This window comes from Pimephales promelas, chromosome 7, assembly GCF_988280905.1.
Source record: "Pimephales promelas chromosome 7, fPimPro1.hap1.1, whole genome shotgun sequence".
NCBI classification, from domain to species: Eukaryota; Metazoa; Chordata; class Actinopteri; order Cypriniformes; family Leuciscidae; genus Pimephales; species Pimephales promelas.
In genome coordinates, this window is record NC_142775.1 from 15,231,067 (window position 1) to 15,251,492 (window position 20,426).

The following is a 20,426-nucleotide window of genomic DNA, read 5'->3' on the forward strand; positions in this document are numbered from 1 at the left end:
AACAGACAGTTTAGTGATGCTATCAGACCATTTAGGGAGTCTAACAGTACAACTGTGCTAACAGACACTTTAAGGAGGTTAACAATTTAATGGTGCTAACTGAGATAGTTTAGTGTGCTGCTAACAGACAGTGTAAGGATGGTGTGTTACTAATCACCCTGTAAGTTCCCAACAGATGGTTTATGTGATTCTTTAGACATATTGGCAGATACTTGCCAATGCATTGTCCGCTCTAAACTCTCACTGAGTGTGACAAATGAACATCACCCACACAGTATTTGCTATGCTGTTTTCTACTCAGACAGGACGAGGAAATAAGATTGAAATAATAAAGTGGCGGGGAAGGGGGTAGGGCACATGGATTTGTTGTGAACTTTTTCTTCTAAAGTGTAGGAAAAGTGACACAGAAGCGAAGACCAGGAGAGTTGGTTGTATCTTTAGCAGGATTCTTTATTGTGAATACAAGCTGTAGGTAGCTACAGTCGTCGACAAGTCTGCTTCGTCCAAAAATTGTACAAGTCTGACTAAGGAGTATACTGTACATTGGTAGTTGATAGTGTTGTCACTGTATCAAAATTTCAGTATTCGGTACCAATACCAGTAAAAATTCACGGTTCTCGGTACCAATTTCGGTACCAAAGCTTAGTTTAAATTTACGTAATAAGTGTTTATCACGGTTACAAGTATGGAAACTGTACATTTGTATTATAAACACTTTAGAAAAAAATTAGATAAAATGACCTAAAATAAACAATAGTATGCACTAACACATTTTTAAAGTTGTTTGTAAAGTTCTAATCCGTTAACATTTATTTAATGCACAATGAATGAAGTGAACAAACATGAACAATCAAGTGTTTCTATTAAATAACATTTACAAACATTAATTAATGTTGTAAAAATATATTGTTCACTCAATATGTTGATGTGAAGTAGCTAATGTTGATAAATGGTATCTTATTGTAGCATTACCAAACTATAGGCTACAGGAGAAAAAACATGTTTTATTTGATTTGACTGTACTTTTATTTAATCTAAAACTGCATTCATATTTAATTTTGAAAAGGCTTTTTAAAACTGCTGAGTTATAAAGGCAAGAATACGCCTAGAACTGGCACTGACATTAAATGACATAAATAGGGATGCGTTGATACTAATACCAGTACTCTGGTGTCGGGTGGATACTACTGTGCTTATGTACTCGTAAAACTACCCCGAAACCACTTTAGAGGCCGTTCACATATCGCGCGTGTTTTTTTTATTATATATTTGTGCGTGCTTATTCTTTCCAAAGCGCTTGCTCTCACGCGGCGTCTGTCGTTGCTATGCAACGAGTTTTTATTATGAGCGCGCTTGCCTCGCGCCTATATTTGAAATTGCGAATTTGCATGTAATCGGCCTCTTATATTTCTCTTATACCTCTTATATAAAATATTTCCATATGTGGCTCTTTCCTCCTTTCGTGTCAACAAGTGGATTCAGAGAGAGAGAGACATATCAGCGTTATGAAGAGGACGCAACTGTGCACCTTTCAGACAGCGCGTCTAGAACTGGATTAACCTGGTATTCGGTACCTAGAAAAGCTGGTACCGTAACATTTTTTTTTTTTTAGTACCGACTTGGTACCGAAGTACCGAGTTTTTTGACAACACTAGTAGTTGATATACCTTTCAAGGGGGAGGGGTTACATAGAGGTGGAGACACTCTGAAACAAAGCATGTTGATTCAGCTGGTTACCTGATTTCATCAGCATAGTGTAACTCAGAGCCTTGAGATGCTAATCCAGTCAGCTTGATTAGATCAACAAAGGCCCAGATGAACTTTGAGAAGTGACAAGAGGTCAATGTTCTGACACCTTTGATTGCCTCAAAATGGAAAACAGTGTGCAGAACTTTCTCATTCAGAATTGTACTGGAACCTGAATTAAACATTTTAATAATTTGTAACACTACATTTCTCCCTTTGAGATTTATAATAACTCTCACAAAATTCAAATTTAGACACTTGTAACTTGTGATCGTTACAGGCACATAACTCATGCTCTGTGTTTGCTTTTCTGTAATTGCATGCTGACACAGAAAACAAACATGCAATTAGGGTCCATGAAGTTCTCACGGATAAGTCTTTTCTGGTTGGAACTGTGATTTTCTCGTGAGAGGCGTGATTCATTTGTTAGATGAAAATCTTGATACTGTGGACGCATAGATAATACGGCAGTAGAACAAACAATAATTGCTATTTCATTTATCCACAGCCAGGGTTTACCAATCAAGTTTCCGAACCATGAAGAATTATCTTCAGTCATTTGGTGTAATATAGTTGAAAAATCAAGAATGTCTTGTTGGATTTTGGTCAAGTCCATGGTTGGATCCATTAACCGGTGCACAGCATTCAGGGCCAATAATGGTGCAGACTCCTCCTTGCGTTGTAATAATGCAATCCAAGGTAATTCTTGTTCTGTAAGATCATTATCTTTTGCGAAGCGAGTGTGTCCGTGATGTTACCCTGGGTGGGCCAAAGCCGCATCATTGGCCAATTTCTGACTTGGGTTAGATTTTTGCACGAAGCAGACTTGGGAATACTACCGCGATGCAACAGCATTAAAGAACCCTGCTTAAAAGATACACCCGAGTTTCCTACTCTTTAGAAGAAAGAAGTTCACAACAGGTTCAAACACATCACTGACATCAGCCAACCATTTTAATCATCGTTTTGACCTCGTGTACTGCAATCCGACGCCTGGCTCTTCTCTCAGTGTGCGAGGTTGCTGGACTCACTGTGATTGTGATCGCTCTGCCTTCACACTTCAGTCATGCCCCAGTACACACATGCTAATCCACTGAAGTTAAACGATGCTTTCTAGTGCAGAGAGAAGGAGCCACCCCTAACCTTCGCCTCCATCAGTCTGATGAGACGTCGAGAGGATGGTGGCAGGGCCTGTTAAATTGGGAGGACACTTCACAACAACAAAGCTTCTATCCTGGCCAGAGATGGAAAACCAAGTTTAAAGTGCTAGCTGTGATTTGAAACATGATACCTGGTTTCTAGCTGGTAGACAAAAACAAACGAGTATGTTATACCAGCTTAAGGTGGTAAAGATGGTTTTTGGGACATGGTGGCCAACCAGATTTCAGCCATCTGCTTAATCTGTAATTTTCAGAAAGAATAAAAAAAGAAAAGATAGTGAACAGCTGGCATTCGCTGTAACAATTCTAGAGTGCTCGGTGAAGAGCTTTGTGGGTCAAATAAAGCAGTTTGAAACAGACCCGTGCGACATTCTTTCCTGCACTCTGAATGTCTGGATCAACATCACATTCCATAACAGATGTTTGCTTGCCTTGTCCGCCTTGTGCAAGTTTAAAATCACTTTTGTATTGTTTTGTGTGTTTGCCTGTTTGATGCTGCTTTATTTTTATGTTCGGTACATCGTGTTTGCATCCTCCGCAACGTCTTTCTTGTTTGTGTTGCATTTGTGTCCGCTATCTGATGCTTGGATGATTGTGTCCCCCCGCTTGCCTGATTGTTTTGTGTTTGTCTTTGTATGTCGTATTTGTTTGTGCGTGTTTGGTCTGTGCAGTTAACGGCGCCTGGTCTTGCTGGTCGTCATGGTCGCAATGTTCAGTGCCCTGTGGAGGCGGGCACTATCAACGAACGCGCACATGCACCAGCCCCACCCCTGCCAATGGAGGGGACATCTGCATCGGCTTGCACACAGAGGAGGCCCTTTGCAACACACACACCTGTGATGGTAAGATCAGCTCCAATTCAAGACTATGAATGGGAAAAAAAACTATGCTTTAAGCGAAACGTGCTATAAAAAAACCCTCAATGTTATCCAAATTGAGCTCTACCTCTGTCTGTAAGTAGAATAGTTGCTTCTCAATGTGTCATCTGTCCATCAACAGCCATTATTACCACAAGACACACACCAGTTTCAACCCTGCTGAAAAGTCAAGCGTAAAGTAGCATGGTTGACCAGCATTGTATTTGCCAGCAACTCTCTGAGGCTGATCAACCAGGGAATTTGTGCTGGTTAGATAGTTCACTCAAATATGACAATTCTGTCATCATTTACTCAATCTCATATCATGCCAAAACTATGACTTACTTTCTTCACGGGAAATCAAAAAGAGATATTTTGAAAAGGGTCTCTGTGTTTGTGTCCATAGACTGAAATGTTTTGTGTTCCACAGAAGAAAGTCAGTAAGTATGTAAATTTTTATAGAATTTAAATTCTTCTGAAGAACTTTACCCTTTTAACTCTTTTCCTGCCATTGACTGACATTTCTGAAATGTGTTCACTGTTATATGGTAGGGAGTATTTTTACACATCTTCTGAAGGAGTACAGAATCTCAGAATCAAAACACGGGCAGAAAAAATAAGCAGAAACAAGTGATCAAAATATAAAATAACATGAACATTAAACAGCAATTCAACGCTACAGAATAAATTGTTGGCCCAGGAAATGGTATGGGACTGGTCAAGCCTTTGGGTTGTTAATGGAAGCGATCTACCACATCTATATTTTGCTTGTCTTTCTCAATCCGATCTTTAACAAAAGCGTGTTTTTTCTTGGCTTTTTGTTCAAAATGTTGCTTTTTTAAAATAAAAAGTACCCACATTCAAGTGTTGACAATAAAAGAATGTATTGTGGGTTTTTGTGGGGTTTTTTTATATTGGATGTTCAGGTATTCATATAACAAAATATTATGGGGTCCATAAAAGTTTTGTGAAAATTATCTAAAAAGCTTTTTAAAAAAAAAAAAAAAAAAAAAAACGCTGGCAGGGAAAGAGTTAAGAAGCCGGTCGAGAACAGCTGTGTCCACAACACAAGAAATGCTGGTCTTTTCAGCAGGGTGGTTTATTTATGACCAACTGATCATCACTGTATTGAAGGCATGATTTCAGACCTTTCAATCATCAGAAACACACTCTTTAGATTCAGAGAGGGACTTCTGGGTCCTCCAGGCTGCAGATGGTACCATATGTGAGCTGCATGCATATGGAAGTGTGCTGGGTGCAAGCAGACTCTGGCAGTGCAAAGCTCTGTTGTCACATTCTGTTGCCTTACAATAATCAATTTAAATTCATGAAGAATCTCAAATACATGCTGCCAATGGCAGATCTTGAGTTTAATTAACAACTAAACAGAAATAAGAGCCTTTATTCCAGTTCATATTAAGAGCAAACTCAGAAGGTACTGTAGAACATTCTGTATCAGTCTTTTATAAAATTCCATTTCAGTTAGGGTGCTGCCTAATAAATTCTATATGATATATTGTTTGCTTTTGGAAAATAAAGGGCTACCTTTTATCATTTTAACTGTGGATCTGCATTTTACAAAATGCCAGGATCTCCTCTGAGACTTGTTACTTGCTACTGATAATGAAGTCTTTTAGATTCAAACATTTGGCCCCAGTTGCCCCCCTTCATGAATGACACATTTTTTTAGGCTCTGAGAGAATTTCAAGACGGCATATGGTCTAGACAAGCATTTTAAAAGCTGGAACATGAAAGGAATATGTATATTTACAGATCAGATTTTCCCAGCAAACAAATACATTTGAAATCAAAGTAAAGTTCTTGGTACACTTGCTCTGTAAGTGTTGCCTCAGACTGTGATTATTTTTGCCTCCCCGTGTGACTCTGGTGGTGTTTGTTTCATGTATATGGGTGGTCCGCTCTGGTTAGATTGACTCCTGGACTGTGCGGATGGCCAAAATTGGAGCGTTATATTTAAAAGTATAGTTTACCCAGAATTTTTTTTTTTTTGATGTTATGATGGATTTTCATTTTTCCTTGCACCTACAAAAAGAGAAATTGTAAATGTACTGATGTACTTTTCTATGGGGACTGAGCTTCAAAAAGCAACCAACAGTGTCATAAAAGTAGAATTTAAGTCATTGTTACTGATAATCTTCTCCATTGAGCTGTTAGTGTTAACCACATACGTCTCGGTTATGTATGTAACCCTTGTTCCCTGAGTTGGAAACGGAGACGTTACATTGGATGACGATGAATTGGGTTTCACTTAGAGAATACACATATGACCCAGAGGGATGCATAGCCTGCACCGCTGCAGATGTCTCTTGGTGAGGCGCCATGTGCTAGAGCCCAAGAGGACACCACACTCTGGGTGAAGTGGGCAGTCACACCAAGGGGGCATGGACGACCTTGATGCTGGTATGCCAAAGCAATGAGGTCCACTATCCAGTGAGACAACCTTTGCTTGGAGAGAGCCTTTCCCTTCAGCTTCCCACCATAACAGACAAAGAGCTGGTCTGAGGTCCTAAAAACACTGCGTTCTGTCTACATATGCGCAGAGGGCAAGTAAAACAGTTAAAACCACTAAGAGGTCCCAAGAGGGAACGAGAGGAGGGTGAAGAGGATTCAGTCTCCTCGCTTCTCTTAGGAACCTGATGATCAGGTTGTGCTTCCCTACGGACTTACCTTCCACTGTATCATGGTGTTTGGCAATAGTGGCAACGTATACTTTGAGGGTGGAGGGAGGCAGCCTTCGCTCCAACCCATCTTTAAGGAAGGATAGCACTACACCGATCGAACATTTCCGGGGTTCTTCTCGGCGAGAATAGCACCAGGTGACAAAGAGGTTCCACTTCAACACGTAGGCGTGTCTACGCTCTAGCGGAAATGATGGTAGCCACTACCGCTGGTGGTAGGGTACTCGAACCTGACTCGTCCCGCCCAGGAGCCACACATGGAGGTTCCAAAGATCTGGACGAGGGTGCCATAGGGTGCCCCGTCCCTGAGAAAGGAGGTCCTTCCTCCTTGACCTTGTGCAGGCTCTGCGCAAGGAGGCTCACTGGGGGAAACACATATTTTCAGCTGTAAGCCAGAGCATCCATGCTGACCATAGCTTCGGTCAGAGAATAATACAGGTCGCAATGGGTCGAGTCGTGAGGCAAACAGATCTATCTGTGCGTCCCGAACTTGTCCCAAAGATGCTGAACCAACTGGGGATTGAGTCGCCATTCTCCAGGGAGAGGCTGAAGCCGTGAGAGCTCGTAGGCTGCACAGTTCAGGGCTCCAGGAATATAAATGGCTCAAAGCGACCTCAGATGCTTCTGACTCTATATGAGGAGGTGGCGGCCGAGTTGCAACATACGTTGGGAGCGTAGACCACCTTGATGGTTGATGTACGCTACAGTGGCGGTATTGTCTGATCGGACTAGTACGTGTTGACCCTTGAGCAACGCCGGGAAGCGGTGCAGAGCAAGATGTACTGCCAGCAACTTGAGGCAATTGACATGCCATAGGCGCTGGGGTCTTATGCAGGACCCCGCGGCGGCATGGCCATTGCACATGGCGCCCCAACCCGTGGTGGAGGCATCTGTTGAGACAACAACATGCCGGGAAGCTCGTTCCAGGGGTACTCCAGCACGTAGAGAGTCGCGGGTTCTACCACGGGGAGAAGGTCTGACGGCAGATCGGAGTAACTGGTACTTGGAGGGTGCCGTGTTGCCATGACCACCTCGGGACTCGGTCGCAAAGCCAAAGCTGAAGCGGAACCGCACTCTTGCCCTCGAATTGTGTCAGGCTAGTCAGCAGTGCTCTTAAGCTGCGCAGACATGGCAACCAAGTTGAGGAAACACACTCACTGGCAAACAACTGCACGTATAAGCAGGAAGTGTGCACTCGCTGGGAGATCGCCGTCACACCAACACCGGAGAATCTCGCTCATCTGTAAAGCTGACAGTTCAGAGATGGTTTGTGGAGTGAAGAATAAACTTGGCTCTGAAGTGAAAAAAAACCTGCATGTTGTCAGTGTCCTACTTTTATACCGACAAGCTGGGGAAGAGTTGTGCCATGCAAATTCCGCAGACCCATGGCATTCCTTTGCCATTGACTCATTTTGTAATACTCAAAGCTGATAGGCTTTCTAAGCGAAACCCCATTTGTCGTCTTCCATAACTCAGAGTGACAACGAAAGGGAACTGGATGATTTTAACTGACTCCTTTTGAATATTGTTTTGAATATTTGAATTGTGCAAACTTTTGAGTTCTGTTTATTTTGGTGCTTGACAGAAGAAAGTTATAGAGATTTGGAATGACCTGAAGTTAAGAAAATGATGACAGAATGTTAATTTTGGGGTAAGCTCTTTCTTTAAACCCTTTGCTTGTGGCCGTGTCTATGTGCAGGTGGATGGATGGCCTGGTCACTGTGGTCTCAGTGTGATGACTCGGGCCTGCAGCTGCGCAGTCGAGTGTGCGGGGCTCAATCCACGCCGTGTGTGGGAAACAGCTCCCAACACCGAGACTGCAATGAGATCCCAGGTGAGAGAGCGCTATAGTTAAACTCCCACATATATTCACACGCTGTTCAGCTATTCCATTATGAAGCTAAGCTTTTCCCAATTGTGATGTTATTGCAATGTCTTATTAAATAAACACACACTTTAAAACCCTGTCAAAATCACTGTTGTATTTAATAGATTAGATGTAATATGTTTACTTGTGCTTATTCATTACTCTTGCTGGAGGAGTGGAAGTGTTCAAAGTGAAGAAGTGAACGCACCCAGCCTGTAAGAACGCGAGTTACCAGAGCGGAATACCAAGTGAATCAGGCACTCTAATTAATATTAATGTTATGCCACAAGGCAGACTCACATCCAATTTCTCTCCAGTTTTGGGAAAAGGGTTCCAAATCCTGAGGTGTCTTAGACGATGATGAGATCAAGAAGAATTGTGCATCTCAATCCAAACATCTCCCTCCCACACCCATTTCTGTTGTTTGTGGAGATTTCAGACTATATTGCAGCACTGAAAAACACATTTGATTTAAATGCACCTCATTACCTCAACCAAAATGAAATATTTACTCTAAACGAGTGTTTAAATCAAGTTTAGCTATGTATTTCACAAATTTGCATGCAGTTGATTTTTACTGACATTGCTGCTTATTCTTGAATACTTGGGGTGTTTGATGACTGGCAAAATGGCAGAACAGCAGTAATAATTTCACCACTTTTATGTGACCCTACTGACTGCGAGCCTTTGATGTGATTTCCTACACTTTATCACTGCGGCCCTGCTCATCCCTCAGGTATAAAACACGAGACTGTCTTCCTCACCACCTCACTTCCAGGAAGGTTGCTTTTGAATGAAGAGAGTGGAGTGATATAAGACAGGGAGTGATTGACATTTTGGCTGCAATTCAACAGTTGAAGGAAAAAGAAGGAAGTGTGTAATAGGCCAGTCACATTAGATTGTTTCTTGCATCAGTCTGCTCCATTTTTAAATGGTCGGTTTATCATCAAATCGTTGACCGCAACTCAAAATTGTTGGTCATAACCAAAATTTTGGCAGCAGAAGAGACAAAAAAATGCACACTAAATGCATTAATAACTAACCATGGAATTGCGCATAGTTGTAATGGCAAAATATATAAGCTTATTAAAAAGGAGGAAGAAATGTACATGTTTTTTAATGATGACATCAAGGCGGCACATCCATTTTATAAGGATAAAATGAATAATTTTACATATTGTCAGGCATTTGCAGTTCATGGTAATATTTGACACTTTTTCCTTACGTTTATATGAAAAAAAGTCGTCACTTCATGTCTAAAGTAAAATTTACAAGCATACATGATTTTGACAGAGTAGAGCTTTAGATGTGTTTATCTAAAGCGTAAATTCATGCATTCCCTGGGAATTGAGCCCATGACATTGGCATTGCTAGCGCCATGCTCTACAGGAATTTCGATTCTGAAGCAAAACTAGTTGACAGCTACTACTCTAGATGGATGTCTATGACCATTCCGATGCATCTCGAACCACGATCGTTGTGTTTTGAAGATGCTGTTTCAAGTTGAATGATATGCAACATCAGTTCAAGATGCTTAGAAAGAGCTCACGGCCATTCCTCATCCTGTGTGAAGAGTCCCTAACTATATATCTCCTTCTTTTCACAGCAATTCTCCCGGCATCTAGCTATGAGAAGGACCGGCAGTGTGGAGGTAAGTGCTTCGACAGATGTGTTTGTATTGTGTTCACCGCATGTTGGTATGCGCTTGTGCATGTACTCTGACATGTAGCAGTGTGCTGCTTGTGTGTCATGTTTCACGTCAGCTCCTTTTCATCCAGAACTCAGGAAGAAATGGAATCGAAAACCAGGTTTAAGTGAGTGAACTTCATTCACATTGCTGATCTTTTTTTTTTTCATGTGTCGTGCTCCCAGGCAGAGGTGCGCTGCCTTTCCAGTGCATGCACCAGATGAAAAATACATGAGGGGGCACAACTGTGCCTTTTAGGTTGCGAATCCAGGCCACATTGGGCAGTGGCTGCCTTCAGAGATCGCGCCGCAGTGCCAGTTTGGTGTTTCTCCAGGTGGCAGCACATATTACCCATCAATGTCCAGCGGTGGCATTCTCCGGACTGATCGTTGTCCAATTAGATCAGTTCATGATGGGGGTTTGGCGCTCACTCTCCTCAATCACATTTCGCACTCATTATGGGTCAGACCGGCAGGATGCCTGGTCCATCACATCGACCGGCTAATCACAGCACTGTCACTTGGTACTGCGTCATTCAGCCAGATGCTCTCAAGCACCTGCCCACCACTGTTTGATGGCTACTGACATGTTGTGTTAATGATGAGAGATGTAATGGTGCTGCATCACAAAGTTTCCACTGACAAGGATGACTATATAATATATATACCGTATATATATATATTTAAAAAAGCGTATTTAGTTAAAGGTCTGGATGAGAGTGACATCATATTACAGTTATTTGCAGACAAATGGTTACTGTAATATTGCCTTCTCTTGTTTTCCCAGGGTTCACTCTGCTTCACCTGATAGCTACGGGTGTGTCGTGCTTCCTGGGTGCCGGTTTGTTGTCCTTTCTGGTGTATGTGTACTGCCAGCGGTTCCACAAGCCCTCGCAGGAGTCTGCCGTCATCCACCCTACCACTCCCAACCACCTCAACTACAAGGGCAACACCACACCAAAGAATGAGAAATACACACCCATGGAGTTCAAGGTCAGTGCTCACACCCTGGTCACACTTTTCCTTTCATCGTTACACTTGGTACTGCCATGTTATCATGTTGCTGCACTTAATCTTACCCATATTAGATGTACACCCCTGGGCAAAACAAAACTAAAGGGGCAACCCAAAAAAATGGCTAAACGCTAAGCTTTTAGTAGTCTTAACCACACATTTCTGGTCAGGAAATTAGCTACATTCAGGCAAATGCACTACTTAGAGAATAATTGCTGTCTCAGAAAAACATCAGATAGAGAAGGACATTTTTGGCAGAATATGTGGAATGATGAATCACAATGAAACAAACTGCATGGTGATGCTCCAGAGCGGTGTCTTCAAAAAATCTGGACAGAAATGTGTAATAAATATAGAATAAATGCATGTCTACCACAGTGAGGCATGAAGGATGAGGTGTCATTGTGTGGGGAGCCTCTTTAGCTGCTGGTATTGGTGAGCTGCTTCACCATGCCACAAATGAAAAGTTGTTATCTAAACAGGACTGATCAAATCTTATTTTTAAACAACCAAGAACAAGTCCATCAGGCTCATGTTTTGGCCTTGTTAGAGTCCAGATTTTAACCCCATAGTGACTATTTGGCCATTGAACAGCCATTAAAATTGTGGAACAACACTGACCCCTTTCCTGTAAAAAGCTGTCGAGCAAGTTGGGAAAGGCTATTCCATGCTCAGTATTATACAGTATTTCCTGACCAGTGATTGAGTTGTGATTAAGACCATTAAAATACCACTGAATATTTAATCTTTGCCATTTTTTTTTTTGCCCAGGAGCAGTCTGTGGCCCGTATCACAAGGAATTACCTCTGATTCTATTGAGTGATTGATAACTGAAGTGTAAATAGAAGGAATTACATTATGTGGGAATGTTTTGCATGAAGCAGGGAGGCTTTTTGATTTGTCGTGGATGTGTTGTGTTTTGATTTCATTAGCTATAACGAGGTGTAACATCCTTGCACTGTCACATATTGCAGTTATCAGCGGCTATTTGCTACAGTCATGCATATTTTTATTCACAATGTGCAAGACTTTCAGTAAAATGTGCAATGAATTATGGTGGCTTACATTGTACTTGCTAAAAGTAGGATTGGGGGGGGGGGGGGGGGGGGCTTACTTCTTGTCGGGATTGGCCTGATGTGTCCCAAATGCACTCTGCGGTCCATGAAAATAACTAATAGTTGTTGTTGTTGTTGTTATTGTTGTTTTACTTAGACTTAGATCCGCCTGCGCCATGCGGCGCATTGGGCGCTAAGCAATCTCCAGCGGGCTCGATCAGTCGCAACTGTTTCGGCTTCGTCCCATGGTAGGTCAACGGCGCGTAAGTCTTCGATGAATGTACGCCGTCATGTTTTCTCGGGTATCCTTGCTTCAATTCTTCGGTCTGTATATTTCCTTTTTGCTGACATGGTTACGGCATGAGATCGAAAACGTTGTTGGAAGATGTTTGGAGATGCTTGTCTACGATTTCCAGGTCTCACTCGTGTAGATGGCTGTGGGGATGACGATTGAATTTAGAAGTCGGAATTTTGTTCCTAGGACAATTGCATTATACATCCAGATTGACCTTCCCAAGTCGACTTACGACATCTTGGTCTGAGTCGCCGTCTGCCGTCACAACGCTGCCGAGATGAGTAAAGTCATCAAGGCTGTTGGTCAATGTATACTGCAGTATGTGTGCAGACCTAGCCTATACAGAGGATCTTGCTCTTGGACGTGTTTATCTGGAGTCTTTTTCCGCTTCGCTTTCCATCACAGCCATCAGCTCGCCAAGTGATGGTTGAATAGATTCGAGGAATGCAATATCATTCACGGAATCTAAATCCGCAAGTCATCCTCTGTCTTCTCGCTGTAGGCCGTGGTCGCCATAGGCCGCTGTAGGCCGAAGTCCATAACAAGAAGAAAGAGGAATGGCAACAGCACATTGCCCTGCCTCACTCCCATGTCAATATTGAAGAATTCAGAGCAGCTTTGGTCGTTGCGGATGCAGCCGCTCGATTCGTGATAAATGTTGCGGAAAAGGTCAATGAAACGAAATCGGGATGTTGTTGTTTTAATAAATGACTCAAAGAGATAAAAAGTGTCAGTAAAATTTACTATATCTATTCAAGAAGTTAATTAATTTTTTTAGCGAGGACTAATGCTGCTCGATTTATCACAATTTACATGTTATCGCACTTGAACTGATTTGGCTTAACGCGATTGTGAAATCGCAAAGGCTGTGATTATTTTATATGCGCGGCTTGTCATTGATGTACGGCTCTGTAAAGGCTACTCCATCTGAAAGCACTGTGAGTTTGAGTCTCTTATAAAGAGCATTTGAAAAAGCAACGCGCGTCAAACATGCATATTTGGCATGTCTGCGTGAGAGCGCCCTCTGGCGTTCAAATAAAACATACCAATTAGCCGCACTGCACTGACAAGCTGAGCATAAAATAATCGCAGCCTTCATTGCGTTTAATTGTGCAGCCCTAGTAAGGTCGCATGAATTTGATCAAAATTGACAGTACGGACATTTATAATGTTACAAAAGATTTCCATTTCATGATGTTCTTATGAAAGAATCCTAGAAAACATCTTCAGTATCACGGTTTCCACAAAAATATTAAGCAGCACAACTAGTTTCAATAGTGATAATAATTGGATTTTTTTTTTTCATCACCAAATCAGCATATCAGAATGATTTTTCAGGGATCATGTGACACATGAATATTAAAAATTCTCAATTTTCCATTTTTGCCACAGTGATAATATTTCAAAATATTTATTATATAATTAATGGACACTCAAAATGCAGGGATATATAGAACTTTGAGAATAACGGTCATTGTAGATCTGTGCAGATTCAGTGTGAGCCTGAAAATAAGTGTCTAATGTAGGCATGGAATATATGGCCTGACAATTCCACATAAATCTCAGTGGATTTTGACAAATTGCATGTCCTATTCATATTGTTATTTATTTTGCCTTCAGCCGCTTAAAAGAGTGTTTAACAGCTCCGTTCTACACATTTAACCATATTTAAATCTATTTTGCAGATGTTGCTCTGGTCAGGCCGCAGTTTTGAGCATTTACACTTTTCATAGGAATGTGCCTACAAATGCCTTTTATATAGTGTTTGCATATTAAGCTGAGTATTTTAACATCAAAAAATGACACCGTTCCATTTTCCTACAGATGAGCTAGCAGAACAGAAAAAAGTTGTTAGCGGTCAAAAAAACGAACTCAGTCGGAGAGCACGCTCATTTGTTTTGTCCAAAATGAGCATCGCTAGATAACTGATAGTTTGGAGATTACCGCTGGTTTCCCTTTCCCCGCGGCCGCTTGTTTAGCCGTCTCTTCTGGCTCCTGGCACACACTCCGTCTTTATTAATGGGCTCCATTAGGCTGTTTAAGCAGCAGCCGCTCAGTGGACTCCCACAGCTGGTTGTGACTGATCGTCGAGCTCATCCAATTAGTTTGCCTCGGCTCGCTCTCCTTCCACCTCGTGTCCTTCCTGTGACACCTGTGCGAGCCTTTTGCCACTTTTTCCATCAATCTTCGGCATGACCAGTACTTGCTTGAAACTCATTATGAGACTTGGGCAATTCGAGTGGATCGAGAAAGAAGCGTCTGCTGTAAAAGATCCTCACTCAGGCCTCTGTCTATGCGTTCCCAGGCCACGTCTGTGCACAGATGGCTGTGTGATATTAACCGTGTGACACAGACTTCCTCTGATTGATGGGTGTTTGAATAAGCATCCGTTGAGAGCCACGTTGTAAATCAGGATTAATATTCGGAGCTGTTTGTCGAAAGTCTGCAGAAGATACCATTGTCAGGAAGATGTCATTTGGTATCGTAAAAGTAGACAAACATTCACTTGTTGTCACTCATTGAGTCTTGGATAAAACAGCAATTCCATCTATTCAATTCAAGGTTATTTGTATAGCGCTTTTCACAATACATATTGTTTCAAAGCAGCTTTACAGAAAGTGCATTTCAGAAATGTAAATGGAAAAATACATTTAGTTAATCATGTAATATTTTAGGGCGTAACATATCGCCGGCGTTGAGGCGTCTCTTCACAAGCTTTGAGTCGTCTCTTCGCAGGCGTTTAGTCGTCTCATTGCAGGTGTTGGGGGATCTGAAGTCTCCGTGAGAGGCTGGACTCGCGTCCCGAGATAACAGCAGAAAAGCAAATGGGAAATAATTAGCATAGCTGCTGTTCATAATAATTTCCATTACACAAGAATAGATGTTAAAAACTTGAAGACAGTGACTCTGGCGTCCCAGAATGACCCCCCTCCGTCCCCAACTCAACTCAGCCCAGCTTACTGACCTCTACATCCCTCCTGCTACTGAGACCTGACCACAATCTCACAATCTCTCCGCAACCCGACCGTTTGACTAAGGCTGTCGAGCCCCACTGGTGTGTTAATGCAGTTTCAGTGGCAACGGTTCCGTATGATATATACGCACCCGTCATTCACGCAATATCCACAGGAATGACTGTAAATACTATGCAACCTATATAAATAACCTACAGACTCTTCAAGTTTTATAATATTAAATGCATTCGATCTGATCCAACAGAGGAATAAAAGGTACGCATTATGTGAATGCTTGGCTAAAGAGATGCGTCTTTAATCTAGTTTTAAACTGGGACAGCGAGTCAGAGCCTCGAACAATATCAGGAAAGCTATTAAATGTGAGACCCGAAGCCTTGAATCTATCTTGTTCAGACAAAAAATGGAGATCTCAGTCCATTTGTAGAGATATTGTTTGCTAGGTATTGGAAAGTATAATTGTTGCACAGCAGTTCTCGGCTACGGTGAGTCACTCAAATCAATCTTGTGTGTTTTATACTGTAGCTTCACTCTCCCAGTACCTGAGCTGCAGGTTTTTTGGAACTAGACAAATTATATTTCTCAAGAGCATTACACTTCATACACACATACTACTTTCATCCATGACCCATAAGTTCACCACTTTTGAATTGTACAGCTTATCTTCTATGGGCTCCATTTAGTGGTGTGATACATATTTAAAGGTGCAGTTTGTAATTTCTTCTCCACTAGTGACGCCAAACCGAATTGCAAAAAAAAGAACCAGATTTCTCAATTCATTTTCTACAGTATTCTGGATTTTATGTCCTTAGTGGTTTTTAGCATGATGCTATCTGTTCTCTGTGTTGTTCAATAGCCCCCACTTGAAGGTCTATGGTATATTCTGGTCCATAAGTGTAGTTCAATGCAAGCCTGCATGATACTGTTGAAACTCATGCCATTGGTTGAGCTAATTTTGCTTTTTTTTGGGGTGCTCAAACATATTAGTGGTGCAGATATTACAACCCCGTGTTTCATCTCAGAGAGACTGATTTGCCTCTCAGCTCATCTAACTCTCCTTTCTATATTTTTTTTTTCTACAGACTCTGAATAAGAACAATTTGTTGCCGGATGAGAGGACCAACTACTTCCCTACTCCACTTCAGCAGACAAATGTGTACACCACCACGTACTACCCCGCAGCGCTGGGCAAATATGACTACCGCCCAGACTCATCACCCTCTCCCTGCAGAACCTATAACCACAGCTGAGACTTGTGTGCCCATCTGTAGCTTTATCGCCATGGTGACAAGGCCGCGCACCTCCCTTTTCCCACCCAGACACTCTGCACCCGATGTGGTGCTTGTTCCAACATTCCAGCTGATCCCTCCCCTGAAGACTGTTTCTCCTAAGTCATGCCTTGTGGTGTCCAATGGAGGAAGAGTCCAGTGACTCAAACAGCACTTTTTAAAGATTGTGTAGCTACACTGACTTTGATAAACGGATGTCTTGATTGATCTCTGCAGAACTCCCGTTACTGGAAGGAGATTTTGCTGAAGCTGAAGGTGGGAAGAGAAAATCGTGCTGGCATCCCGTACAACTCCAGCAATATTCATTACGGGAATGCAATTTGCCGCACTGTGGCAGTCCTTTTAAAACTACACAAGAGAAGAATAGCCAGACACCAGACAAAAGAGAGCAATCAATGGTGACATTATCAGGTTTGGTTAGAACGGTGGTATTGTTACCTTTGGATGCAAATGTAAGGACTTCCCACTGACTTCCGACCTTTAAGAGGCAAATCTCGATCAAAAGAGGATGAGTCGCGGGATCAATGCATCTCCTGGGTGGACTGTTCGGATATGAGTTCGCAACCAAGCTGCAAGAAAAAGAACTGCTTAAAATAGGATGCTATTCAGAACCGAACTATAGATTTTCAACACGGTTGAAGGATAAGGACAGAGGAATGCCTTATTCTTCCCGTAAAAAAGTTGAAACACCCTTTTTACTTGCGAATGCATGGGAATTGAGGAATATTGCACCAACATGGAATATGCTTAGGTCTGAAGCAAACATGTTCTACTCTGTTACTGTAAGTCCCGGTGGTCATATTAAATATGACTGGGTTCAAACCGAGACGGACTATATTTTATTATGAAAAAATGTAGGAAATACTGATAGCTTGGCACTTGTTTTCTACGGTTATTTTAAAGAGGGAACTATTCAGCAGTTGTAGAATAGATGGACAATAGAGTTTATTTAAGAGACGAGTTCAAAAATTGATGGAGCTGTACTGAACATGTCATATATTATTTTTTATTATTGTTTCCAGATGGTGCATTCCTAACCACCATCACATTGATCAGAGAAATGAGCGAAGGCGTACATCATAAAATTGGTCAACTCTCACAGAAATGATCAATGGATCGCTGTTTTTGTCACAAACAAAATCTGAAAATATAATCTGTGTGCAGCACTATGTGCCCAACTCAGATCTTGTTTTTCTCATTCCAGATGCAACTCTTCAGTTATCGATAAAAGTGTTTCAGGAATGGCAACTCTGTGGTATTTATGGTATGCTTGGTTTCTAAAGGGCATTGAAAACTAAACTAAGCTATTTTATCAAGCTCATTTAATGAATGCTAAGCCAATCATGCTTTCAGCTAAGCATGAGTACATGGGTTGTAACTAAGTAATGTCCCACCTCAAAAAAAGTAACGCCACGCAAAGGTTAGTATAATGTACATGTATATTGTAAAGCTAACACTGTTTTTTAAACGCCTTATAGTTGTAAAATAATACGTACCGCAGCTGTGTAAATATACCAACGATAGGGATTGTGTGGGGATGGAGCCTGTCATGTCCAGAGTTTAACTGCAGTAGAGAGACCCATCTTGTTGACCAACCCTGATCGATAACATCAAAGATGATACACTACAGTCCCTACAAAACTATTAGAGAATGTTGTTGTGTTTTAATTAATTTGGGCATAATTCATATCAATTGATGATTTTTATTTTCGGTTTACAAATGTTATGATTTAAGGCACTTAAATATCACACTCATTCAAATACATGTCTTTAATTGAGTTGACGCTGTTGGATCACTGCTGTTCAATGTATTTAATGCAGACAGAGGTTTTTGTTTTGTTTTGTTTTTTTGGCTTCATACTCATTTAATATTTTGCTGATTTTTGTTGCTCACACACTGAGACTTTGCGGATACATTTTCTACAGGGGCTCCTAAAATCACAGAGCATCACTCAAATTGTTTCTATTTTTTTGCATTTAAGTAATTATAATTGCAAATAATGTTGTTAGTATAATTTTAATGAAAAAAATATATTCTTATTCAGTCTAAAAACATTATTTTACCTGAGGTAAATCACAGATTTAAAATGTCTTTCAAAGGCCTTTTTTGACTCTGTATGCATGGAACTAAATCAAGAATAGGCAAGACTCTAAGCTCTTATTTAAAGTTAAAAGGTCAAACTAAATCCCCACATTCGCTTCCCATGTGCCTGCCCAGATAATATATGTTGGTAAAATGCGGCTGCTCTGTGTAAGTCGGGTCTTGAAAGGAGTATATATCCGCTATGGAACACGCATAAAGCCAGACGACGCAATGAGGCGCTCCATCCCTACAAGGCTTGGTGCCCTTCTATGCAACTGACCTGGTGGTTAGATATGCGATGTAGACTGTAATCACTGCCTTTTAGACACTGTGAATTTTTGGTACTCTATATTTTTGTATATTGTACATTGTAAAAGATAATAAACCTTGATGCCAACCCGGTCTAACATGAGCTGTTTGGTCCATTCTCGAATACTCCCACCCACCCACACACTACATCAATCTAGGTCACCTCGCTGTCTCCCGCAGAGTGAAAGGTAAGCGTTTTCAAATTGTCATGTTTTTCAATCCAATGTCAGGTTGGCTATCATACACTCCCATTTGTGTGTGTAGGGATTTGCTTGGCAGGCTGAGGAAAATTGGAGCTAAATGCTGACAACACGTGCACACTGGTTAAAAAAAAAATAGATGTTGGTCTTTGACATGAAGCAGCATTTGCCCTTTTCACTCAAGAACTGATGGCATTAATATTAAAGTTGGCATCGGCATCCAAGATTTACCCTGTGAGTGTGTTCACTGCTTGGACTGTAAGTTTCTCTTATTTATAAAGAAGATGGTCTAGAGTTTTAAATGAGTGAGAGTTGATAGGAACCTGCAAAGTCTCTTTTTATATAGTTGTTTGGATGATCAATAATTCTAGTTTGAACAATACGGCTGTTGCTCCATTCAGTCAAAGGAATAGTTCACCCAAGAAAGAAAACCTTTATGTTGTTTCAAACCGATCTAACTTCTTCTCTAAATCACAAGAAGAAAAAGTGTTTTCATTACAGTATGGAGGTTGCTCTCTCCAAGCAGTAACAATGAATCATGTCTGTAGCTTTCAAGTTGAATCAGAATAGTATAGTAGTTATTCCAAGTAATACCCTTTTAGAATGAAAGCTCAAAATTTCAGCTGTTATCCGCTGAAAATATTCTCCTCCAGTGCCGCTGTGACCTGATCGTAGAGTTGAATGGGAATCGGATCAGTCAAATTTGTGAATGAATTGTTTCAGGTTGTGTGAGTTGGATTGAAATGATTTGACTCAGAACAGAGCTATTATTTGACTACAGAAGTAGTATGGACCCCTTTTTGGAGCTTGAAATTAATCCAGTGACCAACTCATTTCTTAAACGAGAAACAAAACTATTCATTAAAGGTGCAGTTTGTAATGTTGACAGCTAGTGGTTAAAGTTGGTACTGCAGTCCAAATTCAAAATATTGGAGAGAATTGTTTTCCCCACCCCCTCCAACACGGCTAGATTGAGGACTGGCCATAGGTCATTCCAAGGCTTTTTACTTCTAGTAGAATCTGCCCAGTTCATTTGCTGTCCTCCATTGATGCAATACACTGTGGTTTTTGGGATGTCTAGATACTTTTGGGTAAACTGGCAGTCAGCGGGATTGCAGAGACCAAAACAAAAATATTCTGATGCAGAAAACGTATGTTGTGAATTTAGCATGTTTCCTAAATCTTCTGGTGTAT

At 41.3% G+C, this 20,426-nt stretch overlaps 1 protein-coding gene across 8 annotated transcripts in view; it reads left to right on the top strand.

Moving 5' to 3' along the window:
- Window positions 1–19,125, top strand: part of sema5ba (sema domain, seven thrombospondin repeats (type 1 and type 1-like), transmembrane domain (TM) and short cytoplasmic domain, (semaphorin) 5Ba) — a 179,560-nt gene extending 160,435 nt beyond the window's left edge. For 2 of the 8 annotated variants that reach the window (XM_039683021.2, XM_039683022.2), the window contains 6 exons: window positions 3,578–3,748; window positions 8,162–8,296; window positions 9,936–9,980; window positions 10,093–10,143; window positions 10,803–11,008; window positions 16,434–19,125. In XM_039683021.2, coding sequence (XP_039538955.2) covers window positions 3,578–3,748; window positions 8,162–8,296; window positions 9,936–9,980; window positions 10,093–10,143; window positions 10,803–11,008; window positions 16,434–16,601 — 776 coding nt within the window. In that variant the 3' untranslated portion in view covers window positions 16,602–19,125. Of the gene's footprint in view, window positions 1–3,577; window positions 3,749–8,161; window positions 8,297–9,935; window positions 9,981–10,092; window positions 10,144–10,201; window positions 10,698–10,802; window positions 11,009–12,241; window positions 12,333–16,433 lie in introns of those variants that run through there. The other 6 variants (XR_005624296.2, XM_039683023.2, XM_089133126.1 and 3 more) reach the window with 6 other exon arrangements.
- The last annotated feature ends 1,301 nt before the right edge of the window (window positions 19,126–20,426 follow it).